At 35.4% G+C, this 27,168-nt stretch overlaps 3 protein-coding genes across 4 annotated transcripts in view; 2 read left to right on the plus strand and 1 right to left on the minus strand.

Annotated features, from left to right (window-relative positions):
• Window positions 1-4,413, plus strand: kifl (kinesin family-like). Of its 2 annotated transcripts, none has more exon segments than NM_001423205.1 (4): window positions 1-343; window positions 821-936; window positions 2,068-2,256; window positions 2,507-2,712. In NM_001423205.1, coding segments are annotated over 3 exon segments (318 nt in total). In that variant the 5' UTR covers window positions 1-343; window positions 821-839; the 3' UTR covers window positions 2,539-2,712.
• On the plus strand, window positions 4,191-21,526 carry LOC110439812 (uncharacterized). Its single transcript, XM_073952170.1, has 20 exons — window positions 4,191-4,326; window positions 4,406-4,515; window positions 6,265-6,357; window positions 6,435-6,557; window positions 6,720-6,812; window positions 6,965-7,025; window positions 7,129-7,232; window positions 7,384-7,560; window positions 10,359-10,504; window positions 10,621-10,727; window positions 10,831-10,880; window positions 10,954-11,037; window positions 11,167-11,266; window positions 13,235-13,427; window positions 15,363-15,543; window positions 15,628-15,838; window positions 18,028-18,188; window positions 18,501-18,703; window positions 20,060-20,138; window positions 20,227-21,526. The coding sequence occupies exons 2-20, from the start codon at window positions 4,474-4,476 to the stop codon at window positions 20,272-20,274; spliced, it is 2,256 nt and encodes a 751-aa protein (XP_073808271.1). The 5' UTR covers window positions 4,191-4,326; window positions 4,406-4,473; the 3' UTR covers window positions 20,275-21,526.
• Window positions 21,337-27,168, minus strand: part of cyp1d1 (cytochrome P450, family 1, subfamily D, polypeptide 1) — a 14,774-nt gene continuing 8,942 nt past the window's right edge. Inside the window, 5 exon segments of the mRNA NM_001007310.1 lie at window positions 21,337-22,223; window positions 23,376-23,462; window positions 23,568-23,691; window positions 26,357-26,446; window positions 27,024-27,147. Of these exon segments, the coding sequence (NP_001007311.1) occupies window positions 21,941-22,223; window positions 23,376-23,462; window positions 23,568-23,691; window positions 26,357-26,446; window positions 27,024-27,147 (708 nt within the window). The 3' untranslated portion in view covers window positions 21,337-21,940.

Genomic DNA, 27,168 nt, shown 5'->3' on the forward strand with positions numbered 1-27,168 from the left:
ATGCAGGGTGATGAAATGTCTCAAGAACCTGATGTTGAATCTTGTGATTCTCAATTGATTGACAATATTTAATCCATTTAATCCAGACCACCACAATGCAGGTTTTCCATTAGCATTGTCCTGTAGAGATAGACTGTTGTAGATCACATTACAATCTCGATCTTACACACAGGAAACCTGATGATAGTCTTCAGTTTGTGTTGGCCATCCCCCCTGAAACCTCATCCACCGAGCTTAATATTTAACAAGTGTTGAGAGTTCGGTTCCTCACAAAAACAAGCATCTTTCCAGTTTTTCTCTGTAATGTTCGCTAGTCAGGTCTTCCTACAGCTCAAGAACTCAGGTAATCTCTCTCTGATTTAATTATTTGTTCATCATTTCTTTAATCAGATTTGCAAAGCAGACTGTGACTGTTTCGCTGATTATGTTAATTTTATCACTCACTTCCAACAAAAGCTATCAATGCAAGTGTGTTTGTCTTTTATGCCCAGAGGTGACAAGATTATAGAGCATGTACATTCATTAAATGATTGCTCACACCCTAAACCATAATCCTTGTTAACGTGGTAGTAAAATACTTTCAAAATTTGTAACTGTCAACATCAAATATACAATGCGAGAGATGATGGATAGGGAATATGTATTTCTTAATTCATTTATTTTTTTAAAAACCTAGCATATTAACCTTATTGAACTGCATTGCTTATTTGCATGTCTCTGTGTGTGAAGGAATCATGTACAGTCACCTCTGAGTGTAACCTGCAAACAGTGTTTCAGCATAATGTCATGACGTGGTTGGTACTATTTCTAAACAAAACAGATAGGAACCCTCTGGCATGATGTATGTCAATTCTGGAGCAGAAAATGTGTCCATGTCTTTGAACTTCATGGGCAGGAAGTTACGTAACCACACTGTTGCCCCAGCAGCAAAACAACGTAAGTAAACATCACATGTACCCACTCCTTTCGTCACTTGCATTATCAGATTATAGTTTTTCATGCGTATTTGGCTATACAGGGATTGCCTGATCTACTTATGAGTATTTCTACCTGTAGTACTCTTAGTGTATATCAATGTTCTATAGTACTCTCAGTCTTTTTAAATGCTCTGTTGTTCCGTAATTTTAGAACAAAAACTTTATCAAAGTTACTACAGGAGAAGATTAATAAAAAAAATACAAGCAGCTCTGATGGGGGGCACGGTGGCTCTGTGGTTGGCATTTCTGTGTGAAGTTTGCATGTTCTTTCTGTGTTCATGTGGGTTTCCTCTGGGTGCTCTGGTTTCCCCCACAGCACTGCGGCAACATCTGAAATAGAGACTAAATTGAAGAAAAATTAATGAATGAACAACCAATCTGATGACATTCTTTACAATTTACATTAAATTTGCATTCATTAGAGCTTTTATACATGTATATTGATCTTATGTAATACAGATTTTTAAACTTGTATTTTTTAAGTCATAATGCAAAAGTAATGCATATCATAGCCGTTAAATGATTGTTTTTTTTTTTTAAGTGATCTGTCTGATATGAAAATTGGGGGGATAAATTTTGATTATTTTAACTGGTTAAAACCTTTTAGATGTATTTTGTTGGCCATAAGGCATTTTCACTAGGAAAAAAGAGGAAATTTGTAAATGTTTAAATGTTTGACTGAAATAAACACATATTAGGAATCCTCATCCCATTGTGTTCATGCATGCTTCAGAGTATATAACTCGTGAAATATGCTTAGAAATGGCTCTTTTAGATCATTTAGGATAACTTCAAATAAAAATAAGAGACTTTGAAATTTAAGACACATAACAGGGAGACATGATATTGAAGACATTTGAATTTATTTTAAATAAAAATACAAATGTATTTGAACTTTTATTTGATAGAATGTGTTTGGCCAACTCAATTGTATTTAATTGAGCAAATTTTTTATTTTTTTTAATTTTTTTTATGCTAAGCAAATTTATTGTATGGGCATCCTGCCCTCAGTTGAACTGAGTTTATCCAATGAGTTTTTTTTGTGTGTGTATTTTAATGGTTTTATTAAAATGTGTTTTTTTCACTATAGGTGCCTGGGAGACCACTGACCTTTCTCAATATCAGGATGATCCAGCTGTTTCCACCCGTGTGGTACTTTCTCATCCCAATGTGTCATCAGAGGAGCTGCCAGGCAGTGTTCCTGACCTGAGAGAAGAGATTCAGCTGCGCAGACCATGCAACATTCATAACACACTCCTAGACCAGGATAAAAACAGACGTAAGTTTAACTTTCCTGTAACCTCCCAGAATCTAAACATAGCTTAAGCCCTAAATACTGTCAAATATTTGCATAACATTAAACTAAAACCTAATTGATAAAAATCAAAAGAACAGGATCGTTTCAACAATATCTAAACTTAGTCTGATTCATTTAAACCTTCATTTAAACTTAAACTAAATTCAACCTATAAAATGTGTTTATTAATTTACTTACATAGTTTTCTTTTTCTTTTTTTGTATCTTTTAAGCAAGCACAACTGGAACAAACGATTCAGCGTGATGTTTAAGCCAATGAAAATGTCGAGAAGGGACAATAAGTGATTGATCAAGAAGAAACAATAAGTGATTTTTGTATTTAAACAAACCCTATGTATAGCTAAACATAGCAAATGTGTTTTATCATGTACAGTCCTTTTTAAGCAGTGATAAAATGTTTTTTTCCGTGATATTGTGCAAATATTAAGATTAATAAAAAAGTAAGGATGAAACTTTTTACCTAATAAAGTTCATACAGTAATTACTTTGTGATAATCTTTCACTCAATTGAATGTTAACACCTTAAATTTAATGTAATAAAAAAACATGCAATAAAATTAAAAAACTAAAAACATTAATTTGTAAAATAAAATAACATATTAAAATCATATCATTAAAGCATGTTTAAAAAGGATAATTAATGTGTTTACAAACAATAGTGTTGTTTAATTGGTTGTACACTAAAGGTAAATTCCCAAATGGCCAACCTACAGTGTAAAAAATATAATTCAAGAGTTCATAATAGCTGATGATTGATTATAAAGTGTGTTTAGCATGCTGTCCCGGAAGAGAGCCCTGCATAAGATCCCTGAGCCCTGTGCTCCCTCTCATTTGCAAGGCAAGAGGGGAGTTTGAGCTCAGGTAGATCTCAAGAACTCCCCTGTTATTTGTAGCTAATGAACAATTAAGGATTGCTATGAATAGATAACTGCTTACTAGGAGCTTGTCTATGGTGCTGATTTGGATTAGTCAAATTGACTTAATTTGCATGTTTTGGGATGGTGGAAGGAAACCAGGGGACCCAGGGGAAACCCACATGAGCATGCAGAGAACACATAAACGCCGCACAGAAATGTCGACTGACTTGGTACTAGAATCATTGATGTTCTTACTGTGAGGCCATTCCACCCAGAAAGGAGGAGGAGTAGGGGTGGAAGGGGGTATTTTTCAAAATGAAGATGACTGTGATATGGAACTTAGGTTATTTATGGTGATCATCTGATCGGTGTATCATGAATTGGCTAATGTGGGACAAACCGTGATCAATCATAAGCACATGATCCTCTCAAAATTATTTTATAATTAAACTTCATGTGAATTAGCAGTTGTCTGTATATTGTTTTTCTTTTTTTCCTGTTTATTTATGCTTTTGAATTGCATTATGGGACTTTGATCGTTCAACCAACTACTTTTGACCTTCACAAGATAGAAAAAGTGACTTTTATTAACATTTTTAAGAGTTTAAAAGTGATTTGGGGTTGTATATTAAACTACAAAACAGTGTAATAAACTGCCATTACATTTTCTGTTCCTTCTCTATACATCATTTCTTGTGCATTATATTATTTCTAACTACTAAAATGTCAATAAAAGTCTCTTTGTTAAAAGGTAGAGTTAAATTTTCAACATCAAAAATCAACAGAGCAGAGATCAACATCCCATAATGCACAACCATAAATAAAAGGAAAACACAAAATGTGGAAACTTTTAATTTAGCAGATTTTTTTTTACAAGTAGTTAATTAACCTTATATTAAATCTAACACACTCTTATTGTTTAGCACACATCAGTGGTATGAAAAAGACCCGATTCATTCCACCATCTAGAAAAAGAGCTATTAAAAAAAAAAAAATGAAAAAAAAAATTCCTGGTTCCCAAAGAACCAGATGAGTGAAGTGTCACAGTAACTGCGTGTTAATATTTGAAGGTGCAGGTAAATGTGAGGTCTCATGGCTAAGGAAAGGTAGAGTCAAATGGAACGCATTCAGGCGCTGGATTGGAACAGACCGACCCCATGAAACAAAACGCAAAGGTAGGTTCTGCTGGTAGAGTTTCAGGATTTATAAACACAAACAGAAGTTGTTTCATTTTCATTCTATTTACCATCACAGTACCCAAGGTATCTTCAATAAGTGCAAGCAAAAGACATCCAGTAGATGAGAGTCCTGTGGATGTCAAGATGTTTATCCCATATGACTCCGCCAAGCTTTGCATAACTCAAGTATGTAGATATCACTCCTCATGCTTATGCAATATTTTTTTACTCTGGAGTAGAGTTTGGGAGTGTTCTGCATTAGTCACATGTCTGTCACTCCCTCTGTTGGCCTGGAGCCTCAGGGTGAAGTTAAATGTCTTGTCATGTGCTTTTTGGTTCTTCTGAGAGCAAGGCCTATTATGAAACAACTCAAAGCCACAATTCATACTGATTCTCTGATCAACTTTTATTTTCCCAAATATTTAATCTCCATCAAAAAGGCTTACTAGCCTAGTAATCAACACCAAAGCATACATTAAAGTGGTTGGATTTACCATATCATTTTGAATGTCATGCGCTCCAGAGGTTGCATGTTTATGGCCTCATCCCATAAGAAATATGATATTATGGTAATATATGCAAATTACATACCTATATGGCATATATACAGTTCATGTTTAGATTTCTCATATATAAAATATGTATGACCCACACAGAATCTGCACGTGCAGAAATCTGCAGATTCCACAGATTTTTAACCCCTCGTTGAGTCTATTTATTTACTTGTGTAAATGTGTGTACATTTTTATTAATTCAGTTTTTTAATTTGATTTCAGTAATATTATTGACTAAAAATGTTCATATGATTTATTTACAATACAGTTTGTAAAGTAATATTTTCGGTCTTGCAGTAGATATTATATAAGAGACTTGCTTTGTTTTTCCAAATAAGTGGTTCTAATGGGATTTGCATTGTAATCATTAAATAAAAGGTAAAAAGGTATTATTTTTTATGTCATATATCATTTTTTTATGTCATAGTTTTTAGTTAAGATACTCCCAAAATTATTCCACATAAATCCACAGATTTTTTACTAAATTCTCTACAGAAATAGCCAAAAATATTCACAGATTCTGTCTGCCCCAATTGGCCCAAAATATAAACATATATTTTTTTTTCAATCGTTGGAATTACTATGTACGTATATCTTCAGATATATTACCTCTAATATTTCTATATGTTCATATATGGCTATTTTTTCAGATTTCTGTATGGAATAAGTCATTAACTATGTGTAAACACAATAAAATTAGCTAACTAAAATTTACTGTTATTTTTTGTGAGAAACTAAACTTGATTCACTGCTTCGATAATGTCCATCATGGCGATGTTCTTACACATTCTTTGATTAAAAGTTAAAAGGACTTTCTAAAAGAAACTTTGCACCGTCATGCAACATATAGACAAATCCGTAAAAATGTGCTGAAACAGACAACAAAAAGCTGTAGCAGTAAGAAAAACGATTCTTACTGTAAAGACATGAATATATAAAATCAGACATCCTGAAACCATTTGAAATCCAATATTTCACTTTCATTTACATCCTATGCAACTACACTATAAAATATCGATATTTGTTTTCTGTCATACTTCAGTTAAACTTATTTGTTTGACTAATGCCAGTGATCACATGAAAGGTTTATTTGATTCAACAACAAAAAAATTAGGCAGCAAAAGTTTTTTTTTTTAAAACATTGTAGCAGGTTATGTGACTCCAGTGGCTGAACCTTCATTTTAAGAAGTTAGATTCATTTTTACACAAAAAATAACTGATTTTGTAGGCTTAAAAGTCTCAAAAGTGTTTTTTTTTTTTTTAATAAATTTTTTTTTAAGCATTAATAGTTAACTTCTTTGACAATTCTGGGTATGTACATGCAGAAACTGCTTCAATACTATGTATTTTGGTAAGGCTGTGAATATTACCATGCCAACAGATAACAAACGATATGATTGCCATGAAGAGCAGACATCAGGAGATGATTCAAGAACTGGAGGAGAACTTTCTCACTGCATCACGTGTTAATCAGGTGATAAACTTATTTTGAATCAGAAAGTATGCAGTGATTTTATGTAAACTTAAGTTTAATTATGTGTCTGTGTGTAGGATAAAACAGCTAATAAAATGAAGACGTTTTACCAAAATAAACTCAGTACTCTGAAGAGAGTCCTAGACATTTACCAGGAAAAGGTGGCCAGAAAAAATGCATACTGGGAAGAGAAAGTCAGGGTGAGTCATAAAGAGCTTTCTTGATTTTCCCACAATGCATTTAATCCTGGTTTCAAGCTCAGTCCTGAACCTAAAACATGATGTAATTATTAGTGTCCTGTATAGTATTACATTTGTATAATATATTGATTGTCTTGTATCATACTGTACTCCTGGAGTCAGACTCTGGAAGATCTGAATGAAAGACTTCAGATGCAACATACAATGCTTCAGGAAAGGAACCAAAATGACTTGGCTTCATGGGATAAAGAAAAGGTATCAAGTTATGGTATTAAATAAGCAACATAGCATATTGTGATATGCTACATATAGCATATATACATATATTGTGATATGCTACATATAGCATAGTGCTTTACATGATTACCTATTTAATTGGCTAAAAGCATCCATAAAAACCTTTCCAGAACAAGATGATGGAATTGTTCTCCTCTCGTTTGGATCTCCTTCACAATCACCAGGCATCAAGTAAGAGATCTAGAGGTTAATATTGTTAGATTTAAGAAGAAATTTGATTAAAAAGATATGCATTAATTATAGAGGAGGTTTGAGTAATCTCTCTCTTTACAAGCACTGCAGGAGCTGCATTTGGCCAGGGCAGAGATGGGGAAGGTCCAGGAGATGCTTGAGATCTTGCAGGAGAAGAACGAATCAGAAAAAGCATCTGAAGAACAGGTAGAAAATCTGAGAAAATTCACATTCCAGTACTGAAGAACATGTTAATTCTGAAGAGAGCTAGAAAGAAAGACATGTAGTATTTACCAATCGTTGATTTTCATGGTGAGGCATATTTGCACGTGTATTATCTGAGTAATAACCTTAACAGAACAGCACCGAGTCAAATGGCCCACTAGATGGAGCTCAAGCTCGTATGGAGATTTTGAAGGATAACCTGCAGAAGAGGGAGCGAGAGATTTCGATGCTCATGGAAGGACAAGAGCGTGTGGCAGATCCTGTTGAACAGTCAGCATATGCTCAACTCCTCAGTACTGTCATCCAACAGGTTATTTGGTTTTCTTTTAATATTATTTTTATTGTTTTTGCCTCATTAGTAAAATAAGGTAGCCTAAGTCGTGAAAAAATAAAATGTGACATAATATAAACTTGATTTGTCAATCATAATTCAGACATAAAATTGTGCTTTAATGTGGCTCATTATGCAACTTAAAAAGTACTTAATTTTGCCCTTTATATGCCATACAATACATTACCCACATAAAACATGTGTCAGAGTAATTGTTGGTTCATTCCACTGTGGTGATCCCTAATAAACCAGGGACTGAGCTGAAGGACAGTGAGTAAGTTAGTGATTTACATTCATCCAACGTTAAAAACACTTTAAACACAATTCAAGAGTTTGCGGCGCATAGATATGCTTGACACTATTAGAAGGTTTGGCATGCTGTCCCTGAGCTTGGAGGTAATTGAGCCCAGGCCTCCCACCTGGTCAATTAGCATATAAGGGGGTCCCAAATCAGGTAGCTCCTCCTGGTAAAGGATGTCAAAGGGGGAGATGGGGTGGAAGGAGGGATTATTCCAAAACGAAAAAAAAAGGGCATTAGGGCGAAATCGGTCTGTTTATTGTAGACTTGAATCAATCTGATTGGATTATTGCTGATCATAGATGAGAGACCGGCTGTAATCAGTTATATCACATGCTCCTTTCAAAATTAGTTTGTAAAACCACTTATAATACAGTTGTAGCATAATAAATTTCCCGAAGGGTCTGAAAAGTTTCATTCAATGATTTGGTCTTTCTAAGCCCTCCTTAGGTCAAAAGGTCAAGTCTGTTAAGTTTGGTCTACTATTTAAGGCGGGTGTACATGGTGTAAAGTTTGATGGTTGGAAGATTGTCCATGCACACATCACTACGTGATAATCATTCGGATGCAGGGATATATGACAGACACCATTTTAGAATCTAAATTTTGAATTTAAAAAAATGGAAGCAACTGCATGAAATTCCTACCTAAAAATGAGAATGCTTTCAGAGACTTTCTCTATCCCCTCGCTTTCTCTATCATTAGAGCTTAATTTTGATACATTAAGGATGCATCAGGAAACCAGGATGTCTGGTCACCCTATGTGTGTAAATTATAAAGTAGTTGTAAATTATAAAGTGCTACATCTCACCTGATAGCTGTAGCTCTTGAGCAATCATCTGTAAAATATAATCTCTGATGGCCCTGTCATGCATGACACATAAAGTGCTTACTGTTCTCCAAGTAATGTAATGTGTATTTATATAGCGCATATATTGTGTATGGCCATACACCCAAAGCACACTCACAATCGTGAGGGGGGTCTCTCCACACCACTACCAGTGTGCAGCATCCACTTGGATGATGCGACGGCAGCCACAGGACAAAGGCGCCAGTGGGCTCACCACACACTAGCTATTGGTGGAGTGGAGAGACATGATGGGTAAAGTCCGATGGAGGAAATTTTGGCCAGGACACCGTGGTTACACCTCTACTCTTTACGAGAAGTGCCATGGGATTTTTAATGACCACAGAAAGTCAATACTTTGGTTTAACGTCTCTTCCAAAAGACAGTGCCCACTGACAGTGTAGTGTCCCCTTCACTTTACTGGGGCGTTAGGATCCACAAGGACCACAGGTTGAGCCTCCTGCTGGCCCAACACAATCTCACGGCAATTCGTAACTTTTTCATTTAGTGGCTAATTCGTATGAATTCATACGATCTAATTCGTACAATTTGGTACGATTTGCTCATCCCCCAATGACGGTTGGGGTTAGGGGTGGGGTTAGGTGCCACGCCTCCTTTTTAAAATCGTACCATTTTGTACGACTGAACTCGTACGAATTCGTACGAATTAGCCACTAAACTTGCAAAACGTAAAATACTTACGTTTTCTCGTGAGATCAGGCTGGCTGGGCTCACTAACACCACTTCCAAAAGCAATCTAGCTTTCCCATGTGGTCTCCCATCCAAGTACGGACCAGGCTCAGCTCTGCTTAGCTTCAGTGAGTAACCAGTCTTGGGCTGCAGGGTGATTTAGCTGTGGTAAGTGATTTGGATGGTCAACTTCAGATTGATCGATAGAACAAGTCATTTAACTGCACATGTTCACGAATTAAAGCAGACGGCTTCCTAACTAAAATAAATAACGAATAAATAAATAAATAAATAAATAAATAAAACATTACAAATGATTGTAAGCTCATACAGTAGGTTACTCTGATGGTACAAGCCACAGTCATAAAAGATTAAGGGCTTTACATGTGTTTGCTACCAATGGTAAGAAACCACGTACAAGCTCGTACAATAGTAAAAATTGTACTGTGTACACGAGCCTTTACAGCACATGTCTGAAATGATATGCCCATTGTAATATCTGAATTTAAAGAGTTGGTTCACTTGAAAATTAAAATCCTGTTATTAATCACTCAGCCTTGTGTCATTCCAACCCCCGTAGTAAACACGCACGCTAATCTGATGTGGAACATATAAGCAAACAAACTCATTTTCACAATACTTTTAGCTCACAAAAGTGTTCTTGGAGCTTCGTATGATTACAATTCATTTAAAATATCTTTATTTGTGTTCTGAAGGTAAATTAAGATTTTAGAGGATGGAAACAACATAAGGGTGGGAAATAAATAACAAAACTTTTATTTTTGGGTGAACAAGCCCTCAAAGGCTGAGCAAACAGTAATATAAATGGCAATGATTGAGCTGGTTTTGATTCTTGAAAAATGTCATACCTTTTAAACAGTAAATGAAGGTTAATAAACATAATGAGCTTAGAAAGCAGCTTTCTTTAATTGTGTATTCCAGGCTCATCAGGTTTACGTTGAGCTGACAGAGGCTAAGCAGCAGTTTGACCAAATGGCAGAAGACAACAAGAAAATTCTGGCCGAGATTAAAGAAAGCTTTGACCAAACAGTGGTAGAGTCCAACCAGAAGAATCATGAGGACCAAGAGTACGTGAAGCAGAAAATGTCCGATCATGGCATTGTTTCTTTTGAGTCAGAAGATTGCTTAAATCTATCAAACTATGAACATATACGCATCTGCTAACTAATTCATGTTAACTCAGGACAGAGCCACAAATCAATGATGGATCCCAGGCCAGTTTGCTCAATCATGAGGTCAGACAGCTAGCTTTGGAGTGCATCAGATCAGGGGCTAAGCCTACTGTCATTGGTAAATATAGGAAATTAGTAGCTATGTACTGTAAATGATCAATGGTGTCTCTTTTGGAAAGATGTATTGTACATATTGTAAGCTCATGATGTGTTATTCATAGAAACTGATGCAAATGAGGCATGGACAGCAGAGATGGATGAAGCAGTCAAAGTAAATTCACACACACTCATTTTATTTAGCAGTCATTCTTCCTTAAGACTAATGTTTACCCTTTATGTTTTAGAAATTTGAGGAAGAATTCCGTAAGAATGGATTCCTAAGTTCTGATAAAAGTGTTGGGCAGCAGCTGTTATCACTGCAGGCTGAGGTGAAACCGCTAAGACAATAATATTTTCTTTTTTATGATCTTAACAATTATTTTACTGAATAAATTGATTAAAAGTGGTTGAACTGCTCTGAATCTTATGGTACGTTCTTATGTTATCTGTATGTCTAGTTGAAGCAAATGAAAGATGAAAACAAAAAGATTATTGAAAACTACACAGCTGAAAGGACCCTGAGGAAGAAGTACTACAACATGGTGGAGGACATGAAAGGCAAAGTATACCACATCCTTACACTTTGAGGAAAGACAGAAATGAGTTTATGTAACAACTGCTGTCAAACACAACATGAACTGGAATAGCCATTTTTTGGGTATGTATAATTTATTTTGAGGCTTTGAGCCAAATATCTCCAAGACCCTTGACTGGTTTCCCAGAAATTCTTGTTAACTATTTTGATAATTTCTATTCGTATCCAACAGTAATACAAATGAGTGCCAAAAAGACTGAAAACTACAGGCATTTTTGCCCATGTAGGGTTTTGAATTATTTGCAAGGCCTTCTCTGTACACTAAGAGTGCATTTACTTGATCCAAAGTATAGCAAAACAGTAATGTTTAAAAAAAAAATGTAATATATAAAATAGCGATTTTCTGTTTGAATATATTTTACATTGTAAAAAAAAAGTCATTGTCATATTCTAATTACATATTGAAAATAAATACATTGTATTATTACTGTTGAAAAGCTTTTTTTTATCAATAAAACATCTTTTTTTTACATTATAAATGTTTTGTTATCACTTTTGATCAATTTAAAGCATCATTGTTAAATAAAAAAAAATTATAATTTTGAAATGCTATTTTAAAGATAGTGTCTAATGTTAAAAAAAAATTATTTTAGATTAATTATGTTTTTTTTGGATCTTTTTAATAATAATAATAATATTAAATTTTATTTATAGTGCGCTTTTCTCAAACCCAAAGCGCTATAAGGCATACTAGGCGAACAGTAACAAACAGAACAATAAAAAAATGTAAAAACACCACAATAAGACAATAAAATTTGTACAATAAAATGTAATGATTAAATTGACAAAAATAATCAACCTAAATTAAGCAACGAAAAAAAGGTCAGAGAAGCCGCATTCCTGATGTTGATGGGTAGACCAATCCATAGGTTGGGTGCACTGTACGAAAAAGCTCTACCACCCATGGTCATAAGTTTACAGTGTGGCTGATACAGAGTAAGTCCAGATGAAGAAGGAAGTCTGCAGGTGGGAGTGGCGAGAGTTACCAGGTCACAAATGTAGTTAGGTTTTAGCCCATGCACTACTTTATATGTTAAAAATAATATGTGACTTTACAGGAAGCCAGTGAAGTTGCTGAAGTATAGGGGTGATATGGTGGTGACAGGAAGAGAGTGTTAAAACCTGTGCAGCGGAATTTTGAAATTTTTTTTTTAATCAAAGAATATTTAATAATTTATTCAACTTCTAATAATAATAATAATTATTATTATTAGTAGTAGTAGTATTACTAATACTTTTATAATAAATGTTTATTAAATAGCAAATCAGCCTATTAAAGTGATTTTCAAAGTATCATGTGACTGGAGGAATAATGCAGAAAATTCAGCTTTCAAATCAAAGAAATAAGTATAATATTTTTTGTATGTTTTGTAAGTTTCTGCTTTATTGCTAGGTAACTACGTAACTAGGATTTTTCACACTGCTTTTAACCATGGGTTATTATCATTCTATTATCTGTTTCATAACCCAAGGTAAAAAAAGAAGGGCTTAATTTCACACTTTTTAATTTTTTTGTAATTTCACACTGCTTTACACATTTAAAATTGTTAACCCTGCGTCATAGACTCTGGACAAATGGTATCTTAGGTAGTCTGTAGTCATGTTTTTAACACTGCTTACCATACCTAGGGTGAACTGTCAAGCCTGGGTATTCTTTTACGTTTTTTATTCCTAAACTCCGGGCTAACATTCATATTTGCATATTTGCAGCATCATTTGCAGACAACCTGTTTACACAATATGCATTGCCTGACATGACAGGAGTATCCCTGCTAAATTTCTGATCCAGCAGGCTCAAAAACAAACTTTGCACTACAATGCTCCTTGGTGTGAAATGCTTCTTTACCCAGGGTTAAAAGTAGTGTTTAGAACAACGATGACCTGAAGTCACATGCAGTGTGAAAAGCCTGACTTTGTTTGGTCTTATACAGGTAAGATCAGAGTATTCTGTCGAATAAGGCCACTAACACGTGCAGAGCAAGCAAAAAAAGGCCACATCACTGTCGCTTGTCTGGATGATTACTCTGTGATCCTGGAGACCCCTCGAGGACCTCGCGAGTTTCAGTTTGACAAGATCTTCAACACAGAATGTACACAGGAAGAGGTCTTCATTGAGTCCAGTGGGTAAGAGTGATACTGAAATGCACACGCTATACATTTAAATGTATTTGTGATAAGTTAAAGAAATAGTTCACACCAGAAAATGTAAAGTCACTTCAAACTATACCGCTACTTTCTTTTTTTCTGTGGAACACAAAAACAGATTGAATTTGTTAATAACATCCTGGGTGCTCTGTTCCATTTAATTAAAGTCTGAAGCTCCTAATTCATTATAATTGTAGTGCAACCACGATGATGAAGGCTGTGATAACTGAATGTGAAGACTATTTGAATCAACTTTGATTGAACTAGAACTACACCTGTGTTCCACCCCTAGTCTCCTATCTGCCTATTATGCTGGAATTTTTCCAAAATCTGAATTCTCTTTTTTCATATAAGCTTCTTTGGCCCAATCTTCATTGTAAACAACACTTCCAAAATGAAGATTGAAGTTTGAGTTAAAAAGTGAAGGGTTTCCTAATTTGGGGCACACATTGAAGGCACAAAATGTACACTGTAAAACCCAAAAGTCAATTTATCAAATGAAATGAGTGCAATTAACTCAAAATGTACATACCTCATAACTTCAACTTAAATGTAGTAAGTTTACAGTGCTCAAATAGATTGGATCATAGATCATATAGGGTTGTTGCAATCGGTTTCCTCATTTGGTTTAAGTTGCCTTAACTTATTGGGTTTTACAGTCCTGAATTGGTTTGAGTTCTCTTTATTTATTGGGTTTTACTGTGCTCAAATTGTTTCGTTTACTCAAATGGAATAAGTTCACTGTACTCATTAGCATTAGTTTTTGAACTTAAATAGTTTGTTGCAATCGGTTCCCTCAAATGGTTTGAGTTACCCTAACTTTTGGGTTTTACAGTGTAGGTATTTATGTAATTATTAGGTCTATTCTTACACTCCTGGGATTATGACATTGACAGCCGAAAGAACATTAGCAGATACAGTAAGTTATGAAATGTCTCAAAGACAGAGAATAGTCTTAACATCAACCACAGCAAATGTTTAAACTCCAAACTATTACTTAAACTGTTTACATTTGGACCCACTATTATGCTAACTTTTCCAATGTAAAGGCAGGGAAATCATTCATTTACTGGTGAGGAGAACATCCACTCAAACAAGTCATTCCGTGAAATTTCACCTTAATATTTAATAATTTTTTTAGAAAATAAGAACTTCTGGTATGTAAGCCTGGTTTTAATTCTGACATTTTGTTGTGAACCAAATATCAAACTTTTGATTTTTTAGATTCATATCCAGGGGTGGGATTAAACCAAAAAGCGTAGTAAGCAGCCACTTAGAGCTCCAGGAAATTTGGGGCTACGGTAAAAGTATAAATTATACACATCGCTTTCTTTTTTGGCGTATTTTGTATGCTGAGGATCTCACAAATTACATTTTGACATAATTATAAAATCTACGCACATTTGTCTTACACCCTCAATCACGGAGCAGCCCAGAAGTCGATCCGGTAAAGACTCAGTTTATTATTTTCAATTTATTCATTTTTTTAGTTGTAAATTAATTTTAAGAAAAATCTTTTAAAGTGTAGAGATTTCATTAAGATAAAACATGGAGAATTAGATTCAGTGATATAACAAAATAAAATAATAAAAAAAAAATAAAAAAAAAAACACAAACTTGTTGGCGTGTGTTTCCTCTGGGTGCCCTGGTTTCCCCCACAAGTCCAAAGACATTCGGTAGGGTATTCGGATAGGTTGCAGTTGTGGCAATTCCAGATTAATAAAGCGACTAAGCTGAAAAGAAAATTAATGAATAGGTTAATTTAAAAAAAATGATTAAACTACAAAGGGTGCATTTTAAGACTGCTGGGCCCCATGTCTGGGAGTGCTTAGGGCCCCCAAATCACTAAATCCATTCCTGTTTATATCAGATATATATATGAGCAGGAGATGCTAAGATGTACATTATCTCTAGGTTGATCCAGTGTGCGATTGATGGATTTAATGTGTGCATTTTTGCATACGGCCATACGGGTTCAGGGAAAACCTTCACAATGGTTGGAGACAGAGATCGGAGGAACCCAGGACTCATTCCCAGAACATTCACCAGGATCTTTGAGATCATCCAGGATAACGAGTCTAAATTTGAGTTTAAGGTGCTTTTACGTTTATCATTTACTGTCTTGTACTGAACAGACGTACAGTTAGTCTTTAAACTTATTTTTTTTGTCCAACCTCAGGTTTCAGCCTACATGCTGGAGCTCTACAATGACCGCCTGCAGGATCTCTTTGTGAGCCCAGCTGAAGCTTTCAACAAGCGAATCGAAATTAAGAGGGACAGAAAGGGACTTGTGTTCGCCCAGGGAGCTGAGACAAAGGACGCAGCCAGCGCCGGCGAACTCTTCGCATTATTTGAGCAGGGCTCTGCAAACCGCCACATTGCGGCCACAAGTACGTGCTTAATGAAACTTCAAAAGTCCCTGTTAAATGGTTTGGATTAATTGCTTCAGTTTAACTCAGTATGAATGCATGGTCAGAACATGATGACCGGGCACTGATGCCAAACTTCGACACAAGGAGGAGGTCCTTGAGTTTAAATCTGTAATGCTCTTTGAAAACAGGCCTGAATGAGTGATTTGAAGTTATAAAGAGCATGAACATTATTAAACGTGCAGTAGCCTATGTAAAATTGACAGGGTGACACGGTGGCTCAGTGATTAGCACTGTTGCCTCACAGCGAGATGGTCGCTGGTTCAAGTCCAGGAGGGGCCAGCTGGCATTTCTGTGTATAATTTGCTATGCGTAGTGCACGTTTTAAAAGTGGAGGGGACAGCTGTATGAGATCCAAAAGTTAAATTCATATAATTATTAATCACCTGTTTCTAAATGATCCGTCTTTAAAAGTGAGGGAGACATATTACCCCTTTCACCCCTGGTTTGCATGTTCTCCCTGTGTTAGCATGTGTTACCTTCGGGCACCCTGGTTTCCCCCACAGTCCAAAGACCTGCAGTATAGGTGAATAGAATAAACTAAATTTGCCCTAGTGTATGTGTGTGCATTGAGAGTGTATTGATGTTTCCCTGTACTAAGTTGCAGCTGGAAGGGCATCCGCTGTGCAAAACATATGCTGAATAAGTTGGCGGTTCATTCCGCTGTGGTGACCCCTGATGAATAAATTGACTAAGCAAAAGGAAAATGAATGAATGAATGTTAAATTGACACCCAGTGGTTGAACTAGGTATTGCAAGCGTCACATGTTTTCACCCTGACCTACATCTGATGACTCCACACAAAGGTTTCCAGATTGACAACACCAAAAATGAAGGACAGAACTCTGACTCAACAAGTCACTCAGCATGTACTTTTAATAATGTTAAGAAGTTTAATAAGTAGTTTGTATGTAGTTGTACCATTTTGTTGGATAAACATGTTCACTGCATGATTCTTAAATATCTGCAAACATATGGTCATTTTTTTCTTTTCGAATTAGTCCCTTTATTAATCTGGGGTCACTACAGCGGAATGAACCGCCAACTTATCCAGCGGATGCCCTTTCAGCTGCAACCCATCTCTGGGAAACATCTATACACACTCTTGTATTCACATAGCACATTGACCAATTTAGTTTACCCAATTCACCTATACCACATGTGTTTGGACTTGAGGGGGCGACCGGAGCACCCAGAAGGAAAACTACGCAAACACGGGGACCTCAAACCAGTGACCTTCTTGCTGTGAGACGAATGTGCTACCCACTGCGTGACGCCCCAAACATATGGTATTTTTATATAAATTCTGATTTATCAATAAATGAAGACTTAACTTCACACAGCCCCATTAAAAATCCTAATATTGCAAGGTATCATATCATAACAAATTCATCAAAGTGCACTGGCAAACTAATACATATTAAATATGGATCGCATGATTATCTCCATTTGTACAGCTTTTCTAAAAAAAAAAAAAAAAAAATAGAAAAGTAAACATAGCAGTTCACCTGGTAAAGCATTTCACACGTGACAGAATATAAAGGTACAAATGTTGTAACAGAGTTCAAGGTATAGTAAAAATCAAGTAGAATGGCTTGGCTTTTACTGGCTAAATGATTTCTGGATTGCTGCAACAAATGAATTAACAAACACAATAACATTCGTCTCTGAGGAAGCTAAAATGTTTAGTGCCACTCAATAAATGTTTCAAATTTAAAGTGTAGCTAAATATTAAGGAGCAACTTATCTTTTTTGCAAAGATACATATTTCCATAAGCATTTGTTTTTAATGAGTCTAGATTACTTTATACTTCACAAATTAGGGTTAGGATTAGGGGGTTTATAGGAAATCAGGTAGCAAATGCAGTGAGGGGGTGTATTTCCTAGCACAAACACCAGATAATTGTGAATAAAACCGAATAAAACCGAAGTGAGCTGACTGGATATATATACATATTAAGGTAGTTATTATTAGGTAATCCAGTTCCTCCTGTGCCGAAATGGTTTATTATCTGATCGTGCTGTCGAAAATAGTTTTTAGTTTATCTATTTGGCCATCTGTTTATTATTGAATTGCACAAGTTAAATTATGTGGCATTTGCAGTAATATTAATAAAAAAATATTTTGATTTGATCACACTTTCTTGCAGAGATGAATGTAGAAAGTTCCCGCTCACACCTGATCATTGGCATTATGATCGAGAGCCGTAATCTGACCAATGGGAGTGTGAGTTTTGGAAAGCTTAGTCTGGTGGATTTGGCGGGAAGTGAACGAGCTGCAAAAACTGGAGCCAAAGACGACCAACTGAAGGTGTTTTGAACATATAAAATATTAAAGCTGATTTTCAGTGATGCAGTATAAGATGCAAATAACAGAAGATAAGTAGATAAAACAAACACAAAAAAACAAGAACTATTTTGTTTGCAATTGAACATGTGTCAGAGCATACACCTATCATCCACAAAATCTGACAAACAGGAAGTCTTTATTTTGATATTTTACTATTCTGATTTAAATATTCTCATTTTGTAAAGACAAATACGTTTTGAAGTGCGCCTCAAGATCTTGTCTTTTTTCAAACCAAAAAAAAAAAAAATCCATATATTTTTGCTTTCATTCCAGGAGGCAAACTCTATCAACAAATCCCTGAGTGCTCTTGGAGATGTAATTTCAGCTTTGTCAATGGAGCAGCCTCATGTTCCCTACCGTAATAACAAGCTGACCCAGCTAATGCAGGACTCACTGGGGGGCAATGCCAAGACCCTCATGATCCTCAACATCTCTCCCTCTGACTGCAACCTGGACGAGACGCTCACCTCGCTCATGTGAGAACCAACTGCAGCTGCCTTACATGCACAAAATCAATGAGAGGATAGATAAGAAGATATATTGAAGGATATTGCAAAGCTTAAACTATTGACATATAAATGGGAAAAACAAATACTACATTCTAAAAAATGATGGGTTATTTCAAATCAATTATAGGTGTAATAGGGAGCAGGGTAGGATTTAGTGATTTTGGGGCTCTAAGTATGTCCAGCCATGTGGCCCAAAAGTTCTAATGCACCTTTTGTACTTTCATTTTTTTATTAATATTATTTTGCTGTTTTTATTCTTCTTATTCAGTCTCCTTTTCTACTTTTTATCTATATACAAAATAATAATAACATGTAAAGCATCTTGTAAAACTATTTATTATCTTAAAATGAATTCACAACAAAAAATAATGAATGAACTATTTTGTTTTTAAAACAAAACCTTTACTGATTTGACCGCTGGACTGGTCCATGATTGAAGGTGGTGGACAAATTTGTGCAGGTAATTATGATCAAATAAGAGTTCAGATCCAATTGCAGAGTTTATAAACAAGAATGGTCAGGCAGGCATCGGTCAACACAGGGGAAAACAGATGTACACAGGAAATCCAGAGTCGTGGTCATAAACAGGCGAAAGGTCAAGGCAGCATACAGGTGTAAACAAAAAAAACAAGGCAAGGGTCTAACACGGCAAAACAATGCAAGGAAAACACATCATAAAGTTCACAATACTGCTTACAAAACTCAGCACTGATGTGTGTGAAAGTGCTCTCTTAATAGTGCGGGGTAATGAATAAATAATGAGCTTCAGCTGTGAAACCAGTGTGAGTGCACGATGCATGACAGGATTTGTAGTACATATAATGGCGAATTTGTAGTTGTTTATTGAACAGTGTGTTTAACTGGGATATGCAGCCGCTAGATCGCTGGTGATCATAATACAGTTATATATAATTTATAGATATCATTTATATATATATCTAGATATTTATTTGGGGGCCCTCAGATTTCCTGGGGGCCTAATTGGCTGCTTACCTTGCTTATTGGTTAAATCTGCCCCTGATAGGGACTAACCCCACTGCTACCGTAGGTCAATTTTCAAATTAATAGGATCAAATTTTTACCCAACGTTTGGGGTAGTTCATATTTTACCCAATTTGGGTTTAAATTACCCAGTATTTATTACAATGTATGGAAGTCAGTGGTTGCAGGTTTCCAACATTCTACAAAATGGTTTCTTTTGTTTGCAGCAGAACAAAAAAACTCTAACTGCTCTAGGAAAAAGTCAAGTGTGAAGTTAACGATAGCAGAACTGTGATTTTTTGTAAACTATCCCTTTAAATGTGTGCTTATAAATCTTTTCAGCTACGCGACTCGAGTGAAAGCCATCACCAACAATGCTCAGAGGAATGTAGACAGCAAAGAAATAGCTCAGCTGAAAGAGGTATCTACATTATTTAGTTAAAATACTCCTATTATGATGTGAACGCCATTATTTTTTGTTACATTCAATTCTCATTCTTTCTTCACAGGTGATTTTAAAATTAAAATCAGGTCAACCTGTGGAAGAAGATGTTTAATATGTCTATATTTATAAATGTGTGTGAGTTTGCGTGTGGGTGTTTATAAATAAAAACAGCATGACAATTTGTCCTTCATTTGCTATATTTCTATAATAGCAGTCGTAGACTTGTTTGTGCTTTTTCCACCTTTCTTTCTCCATTTTTCCCAAACATCAGTTTTAAACCTTGGTTAAAGGGACAGTTTTAAGGTTTTTTTTTTTTTCTGAGGTTATGAAACCTTCAAGCAACCAAGCAGTTATGATGAACTAGGGTTAACTTTTGTGTCTAATGTGCTGCTTGTTTGTTTTCATTGTAGCCAGAATTCAGTTTGTGTCCCTTGTCACCCCCTTTATCTAAATGTGCGTGTCTGGCTAACGCAGAGGGCAAAGGTGTCCCAGGCCATCGCATGCAAACCAGTAAGGCACATTCAGTGCCCAGCGGAGGGATCAGAGGAGCCTGCACCAATTACGAAGTCACTTGGCCAACTTATGCTGCTAATGTGTGAAAAGGCAATGAGCGTGAATGAAGCCTCACTTGGCAAATACAGGAGGCAAAAGAGAGTAGGAGTTGTGTGGATTAACACTCAGTCACGCAGTCAGATCTCTGTAATATACAGGGTGGCCCCAGTGACATCAATGACCCTTCTCAGTGCTGGGTTGCGACTGCTAGGGCATCCACTGCATAAAACATGTGCTGGATAAGTTAGTCGTTCATTCCGCAGTGGCGACCCCAGATTAATAACGGGACTAAGCTGTAAAGAAAGCGAATGAATGAATAAATGTAAAGTGTTGTTTTTTAGACTGTAAATAGAAGTATAAAACTATGATAAAAATATGCAGATTGGGCTATTTAAAATCTTTGCAGTGCACAGCATAAGCTAATATTGAAAAGTTAAATGTAGTAAAGATTTTTTGTTATTGTTCTCTTTTGCTTAACAACACTCGTTATTGCTTTAACAAAACAAGAGTTCCTTTTTGGCAGAGATTGCTCCCTGAAGAACTGTTTTCATTTAATAAAATGTTCTTTATAGTGGGGGAAATATTTTCCAAAATCACCAAAAATAAGTATGGACCATGCACATTTTTTGTCATTTAAACTGTTCTTTATTCTATTACATTCTGTGGAGTTACAAAACATGGTTAACACAGCGTATTAATATGATTAATCTATAATTAATCAGTTGTATATATTAGACAGCCAATATATATTAAACTGGCGTGCATTTTAATAATTGAAGATATTTGTTGATTAAAGCAAATTCATCAATGGCCTTAATTCTGATTTAACCTAACACAAAACAGGCTTTCAACATATAGAAATCATCCTAACCTTCAATGCCACTGAAATTCAGAACTTGCAGCTTTTATTTACAATTCAACATGTGTGCTAAAATTAAGCTATAAAGTAACCAAATGTTTTATGCTTAAGTCTTCATGCATTAACAGAAATACTGCATGGACATGCGCAGATTACACAGTTATATTAAATAGCAAACATTCAAGTACATGGTGTGCCAAATTAACCATAACACAGGTAAACCAGAGGTAGAGAAGAGAAAAGGGATTAGCTTAGCTTAGCAGTCCAGTGATGCCAACATTAGCTTGATGCTGTGACTTTAGCAATTATTCTGTATGTCCATTTGTCCATATAATGTAACATCTGGAACACTGAGAGAATGATGGTTTTAGTTACGAGGTATGATTTTTATTCTGTACGGTCTGGGCTTCATGGTGAGGCCAAATGTAGAGCTCAGGTCAAGCTCCTGACCCGGAACGTTCTCTATGTGCAGACGGTGCAGGAGGGTGGTTAAAAACACAAACATCTCCAGACGGGCAATGTTGTCTCCGAGACAGCGGCGTATTCCCATGCCAAATATCATGACCTTCTCAGTCAAGCTTTTATTTAAATGGCCAGAGAGGGTGAGGAACCGTTCAGGTCGAAAGGACTCAGGATCATCCCATATTTCACTTTTTTTTGGAGGTAAAAGACAAAAACACAGTTACTCAATTGCCATTATGTAAGTTATATGTGTAATATAAAATATATAGACCACAAGAAGTTTCTGTCTCAAAGCAGACCACACTTCACGGCTAACGCAGATCCAATTTCTCCAAGATGCCGCAGAGTTTAAGAAAGGAACATGCATAATGGGAAACTTTTTTTTTTGGAGGGGAAATACAAAAATGTAGTTACTCAATTGGCATTAAGTAAAGGTATATATATATATATATATATATATATATATATATATATATATATATATATATATATATATATATATATTAGGGGCATAGATTCAACAAGGTACTGGAAATATTCTTAAGAGATTTTGGTCAATATTGACATGATAGCATCACGCAGAACTACAAACTCGTGGGGGGGTAAACAAACTACAAACATGGCAGTTGCGAGACCAACCATCAAGAAGAGAGCCTAGAGTTTGTGTGAATGTGAACTTGAACTTATAGAAAGACTTGAGTAGACATTAACTTCTAAATGCATAATTATACAAAGACCTTAAGAAATTAAAAGGTCTCATAACGATCCAATAATGAGGAAGTAGTATGTCCCAAAGTTTGCATACTTTTTTGTTACACACTCAAAAGTATGTACTTTTTCTTCACGATAAAAAAAATACATTGATATTTTAGTCTTGTATAAGAAAGCAGCTTTGTGCTTCACCAGGGAGCCGATGGGAATTAACAAACTCACAATGTGCTCAGATATATTGGTGAAGAGGTAGCTGTCACATATTACTATGAGCTATTAGATATGCCCCTGACATACACACACAATATCTCATGTGCACACTTCCTCTCTATCTGCCTGATTCAAAGCAGGGACTGGGAAATTGAACATCATAATTTACAAAACGTCTGTCAAATATTGCTCTGGAAATGACTAGTTTTAACATGTCTATAACTTGGCAAATGAGCATGGAATAAGGGGGATAAGCAATGGCTAGCCAAGTGTTAAATGCCATGTGTTAAAAATCCTTTACCACACAGCAATCCATTGATTATCCCTGACCTAATATTAAATATATATTATTAATGGCATAACTTTACAGTAGATAGGTTTAGGAAACAGATATTTTAAAAAATGTTTGTAATACTCACATGTCATGATTAACTTGATATTGGTTGATGAACACACATGTGTCTTTGGGGATGAAGTAGCCGTTCAGTGTAACGTTTTCAGTTGTGCTAGATAACATGATGGAGAAGAATGTGGAATACTGGTATCAGTTATTAATGTAGTTCTAGGGTTAAAGTAGTGCTATAAGCTGACAGAGAGAAGCATAAACTCACCAGTGAGGTATGGTGAATGGCATGTAGGACGCATGGCGAAACACCTCATTTATGAAAGCTTCTGTATAAGGCATGTTTGGCCTGTCTTTAAATTGTGGTAACCTGTCCATTCCAACTTGGTTATCTAGGAACACAGTAAAAGCAAACAATAAATGAGCAGAACTGGAAAAAAAACTTGAAATTGGATTCAGTTAGAAACAAACAATTATAAAGCACTCTTATGCTATTTTTAAATGTTCTTAATTTAGTTTTAAAGGTCTCCAACAATTTGTTAACATTAATTTGAGTAAAAACTTTAAAACTGTCTTATAACGTATACTGCAGCATCATCTTTATACACAGTTGAAGGTAATATTATTAGGCTACAATTTTTTGCCAGATATTATTTTTATTAGAAAGAAGATTTTAAATATAACAGTTTTAATAACTAATGTCTTACCATGACAGTACATAACATTTTATAGTTAATTTCAACATAATTGTATTAGCTTACAGTTCAATTTATACAGTATGCTTGACTTGGCAATGTATGTTAATTATGTATGTTAATTAGCCAAGTCACTGGATTTCAGGGGTTTATTCTGTGGCCAACTGAAAATAAAAATGAAGAAGACTAATAATATTGACCTTTTATATTTTTTATTAATATAAAAAACTTAATGTATAATAATAATAATAACAATAATAATAATAAAAAAAATAATAATAATAATAATTATTATTATTATTAAAACTCAATTTGACTTGAGTTGATTACAGCAAAACAAACAAACAAACAAAAAACTTTCCCAAGGAGAAAAATATAACAAGGACATTTTATGAAGAATATCTTTACACTGAACATAAATTTAAAAATATATAAAAAAAAAAAGTCCCCTAATAATTTTGCCATCAAATGTACAGTGTCTGAAATAGTTATTTCAAGGACTCATGCTCTCCAAACTCCTCCTTTGCTCTGATTAATGGCCAAGTTTGGTATGAATGTCTGTGAATGAACACTTACTGTACACTCATCAATATATCTGATTTTTGGCTTCAGAAGGTTCCTTGGCACACTCAAAAGAATAAATACAATGTTGTCCTCAACCGTTGGAACGGAATGTAAAGTGGATTTGCTTTTACAAAGCTGAAACAAATGGGTCTTTTAGACCTTTCAACAACAGTGTTTGATGGCCAAAGTTAGAGCTGTGGCAATAAATTGATCGAGAAATGATTCTGCATCGATTCTGAGATTTTCCACATGCAATGTGATCCGCTCAAATAAATTCTGAGACTTGTTTTTATTGAGACAACTTTCCCAAAATTATACTTAAAGCAATAACCATTTTTTTTTAATTTTAGTTGAACTAATTGTTTTACCTGTAAAATGTGAACTAACGTCAGTCATTTGTTGTTTAGCTGGAGGTGGGGTGCGAACATAGGGCTTCGCATCCGTTTTTTTTTTTCAATCTCGTGTTTCTTACAGTTGTCAAGAGTTTTACTTAAACATAGGGCTTATATTTTTTAACCTCATTTTACCAATTCACCTCTTCACTTTCTTCCGCGAATCCCCAACCCTCTTCGCTTTCGTCCGCGACACCTCTCCCTCTTCTAAGAACATGCCGGTTCTGTTACCCCGATCTGTTCCAGGGACCTCCCAATTTACAAAGTAAGCACTGCTTAAACATAATCTACACTTATCCGCTTCTTTTCTTCAATGAGTTCAAAATAGCAAGAATCCATTGCAAAAATTAAGTCTCCAGCCTGCCATAGTTTTTGTTTCTGACTGTCTTTAGTGATGATGGCCTATTTGCGAACGAATCAATAGAACGGATCTTCTAAGTGAAACAGTTAAAACACGTCTTTAAATTGAACGGAGTTGTCAAGAAATGGTTTGCGTCTTCAGTAAGTACTAACATACCAGATACCCCCCTCTGACTATAAATAAACCCATATCCTGAGCTATTCAGTTACTAGAACTGTATAATGACTCATCTGCTGTGAAAAACGAGACCTGATGATAATGATGAGTGCGAGCCGAATGTCCCCTCGCAGGACGCTCTCCCATTGAGTGTGGGATTCAATCTGACTGAGGTCATTTTTATTCCACAATATATTTTGTAAAAGCTAATTAACCAGGGTAAAAAGCAACTTGTGCACATTTTCTAAAAAGTAACTCAAATAATATGACCTATTATTAAAAGTAATGTGTTATATTACTCATTACTTTGGATATAATATTACGTAACACACATTACTTATAACATGTTACCCCAACACTGTATTTAGCCACATATAGCTTAAGAAAAATATGTCAAAAATCATGCTTGGTGTAATTTTGCCGTTTACATTTGCTAAAAAATGAACTGAAAGTCTAGAACAGGCTTAATACACTCAGTTTGAAAGGAAAATCTAAATAATATGCATTACATCTTCATCAGTTCAACAGATTACCCTAAATTTCTTTCAGATGTCTCTGGTTGCAGCCACTTCTGAGTAACCCTGTAGATAATATCTCATTTAGACAAAATAATTTCCTGTTTATGGCAAATTCTTTCTTTTCCAAAAGGCCAAAATAGAGGGAGACCACATGAAAAACAAGCTTAGTTCTCCTTAGGTCCTAAATCTTTTAAACTCTGCCTTCAAAACTGTAAATCAAATTGTGTATTATTTTTGGTTTCCTGTTTCTGTCTCAAAGCAGACCACACTTCACAGCTAATGCAGATCCAATTTCTCCAAACAGAGTTTAAGAAAGGGACATGCATGATGGGAAACTTTTTTTCCAGAATGTTGTTTTGTTGAGTCTTCACCTATCTCTTGGACGATTTTATCCTGGATGTTTGGAAACTTGATCAGGTATAATAGACTCCACTGCAAACCAGTGATGATGGTGTCAAAACCTACAAGGAGTGAAAAAGCAATAGTCAAAATTTATAAAGTCCCCAAGACACGTCACATTTACCAACTAAGATGTATTGCTGGGTAAAAAAACAATGTTCTCAGGCTAAAAGATTGAAACTTAGCAGTTTGAGCTCCTCAGGGCGGGTTGTTAAATACTCTTTAATGAACTAGAACAACCAAGATGCATAAACTGAGACAAGAATGAATAGCTTGAGCCAAGAGCCGATAAAAAACATGCATCTAAATCAAATTCTCAGAAGAACTGAAGGTCTGACTCTGGTAGGAGAGTCTGCAGTGCCTCCCCTGTGACTGCAACATAGAGCCAGCAAAAACATCTGGTTCTGGTCTGGATGTAAATGCATGTTTACAACAAGCAAACCTATTAGCGCAATGCAGCCTTGGAGGGCATGTGGTTATGTCTGACTAAAAGAGTCTAAAATCGATATGAAATATAGCAGGACAGGTAATACATTTTTACCTTATGTAACAGCTATGTTGTTCATGTTCATAATTTCAGGACTTGTAGAGAAAAACACTGTCTGTTATACATCCGAAAGCACAATATGGGTCTCTCACCAGCTCCGAAGATGTCAATGACACTGTGAACGATCTGGGAGTTGCTGAGCACAGCTGATTCCTTGTCCTCCTGTCTGTCCTCACACATTGCTATAAGGGCATCAGTGATGTCTCGGATACAGTTCTGTACAAAAAAAAAAACACA

The sequence above is a fragment of the Danio rerio genome, chromosome 5 (assembly GCF_049306965.1).
Source record: "Danio rerio strain Tuebingen ecotype United States chromosome 5, GRCz12tu, whole genome shotgun sequence".
Lineage (NCBI taxonomy): Eukaryota > Metazoa > Chordata > Actinopteri > Cypriniformes > Danionidae > Danio > Danio rerio.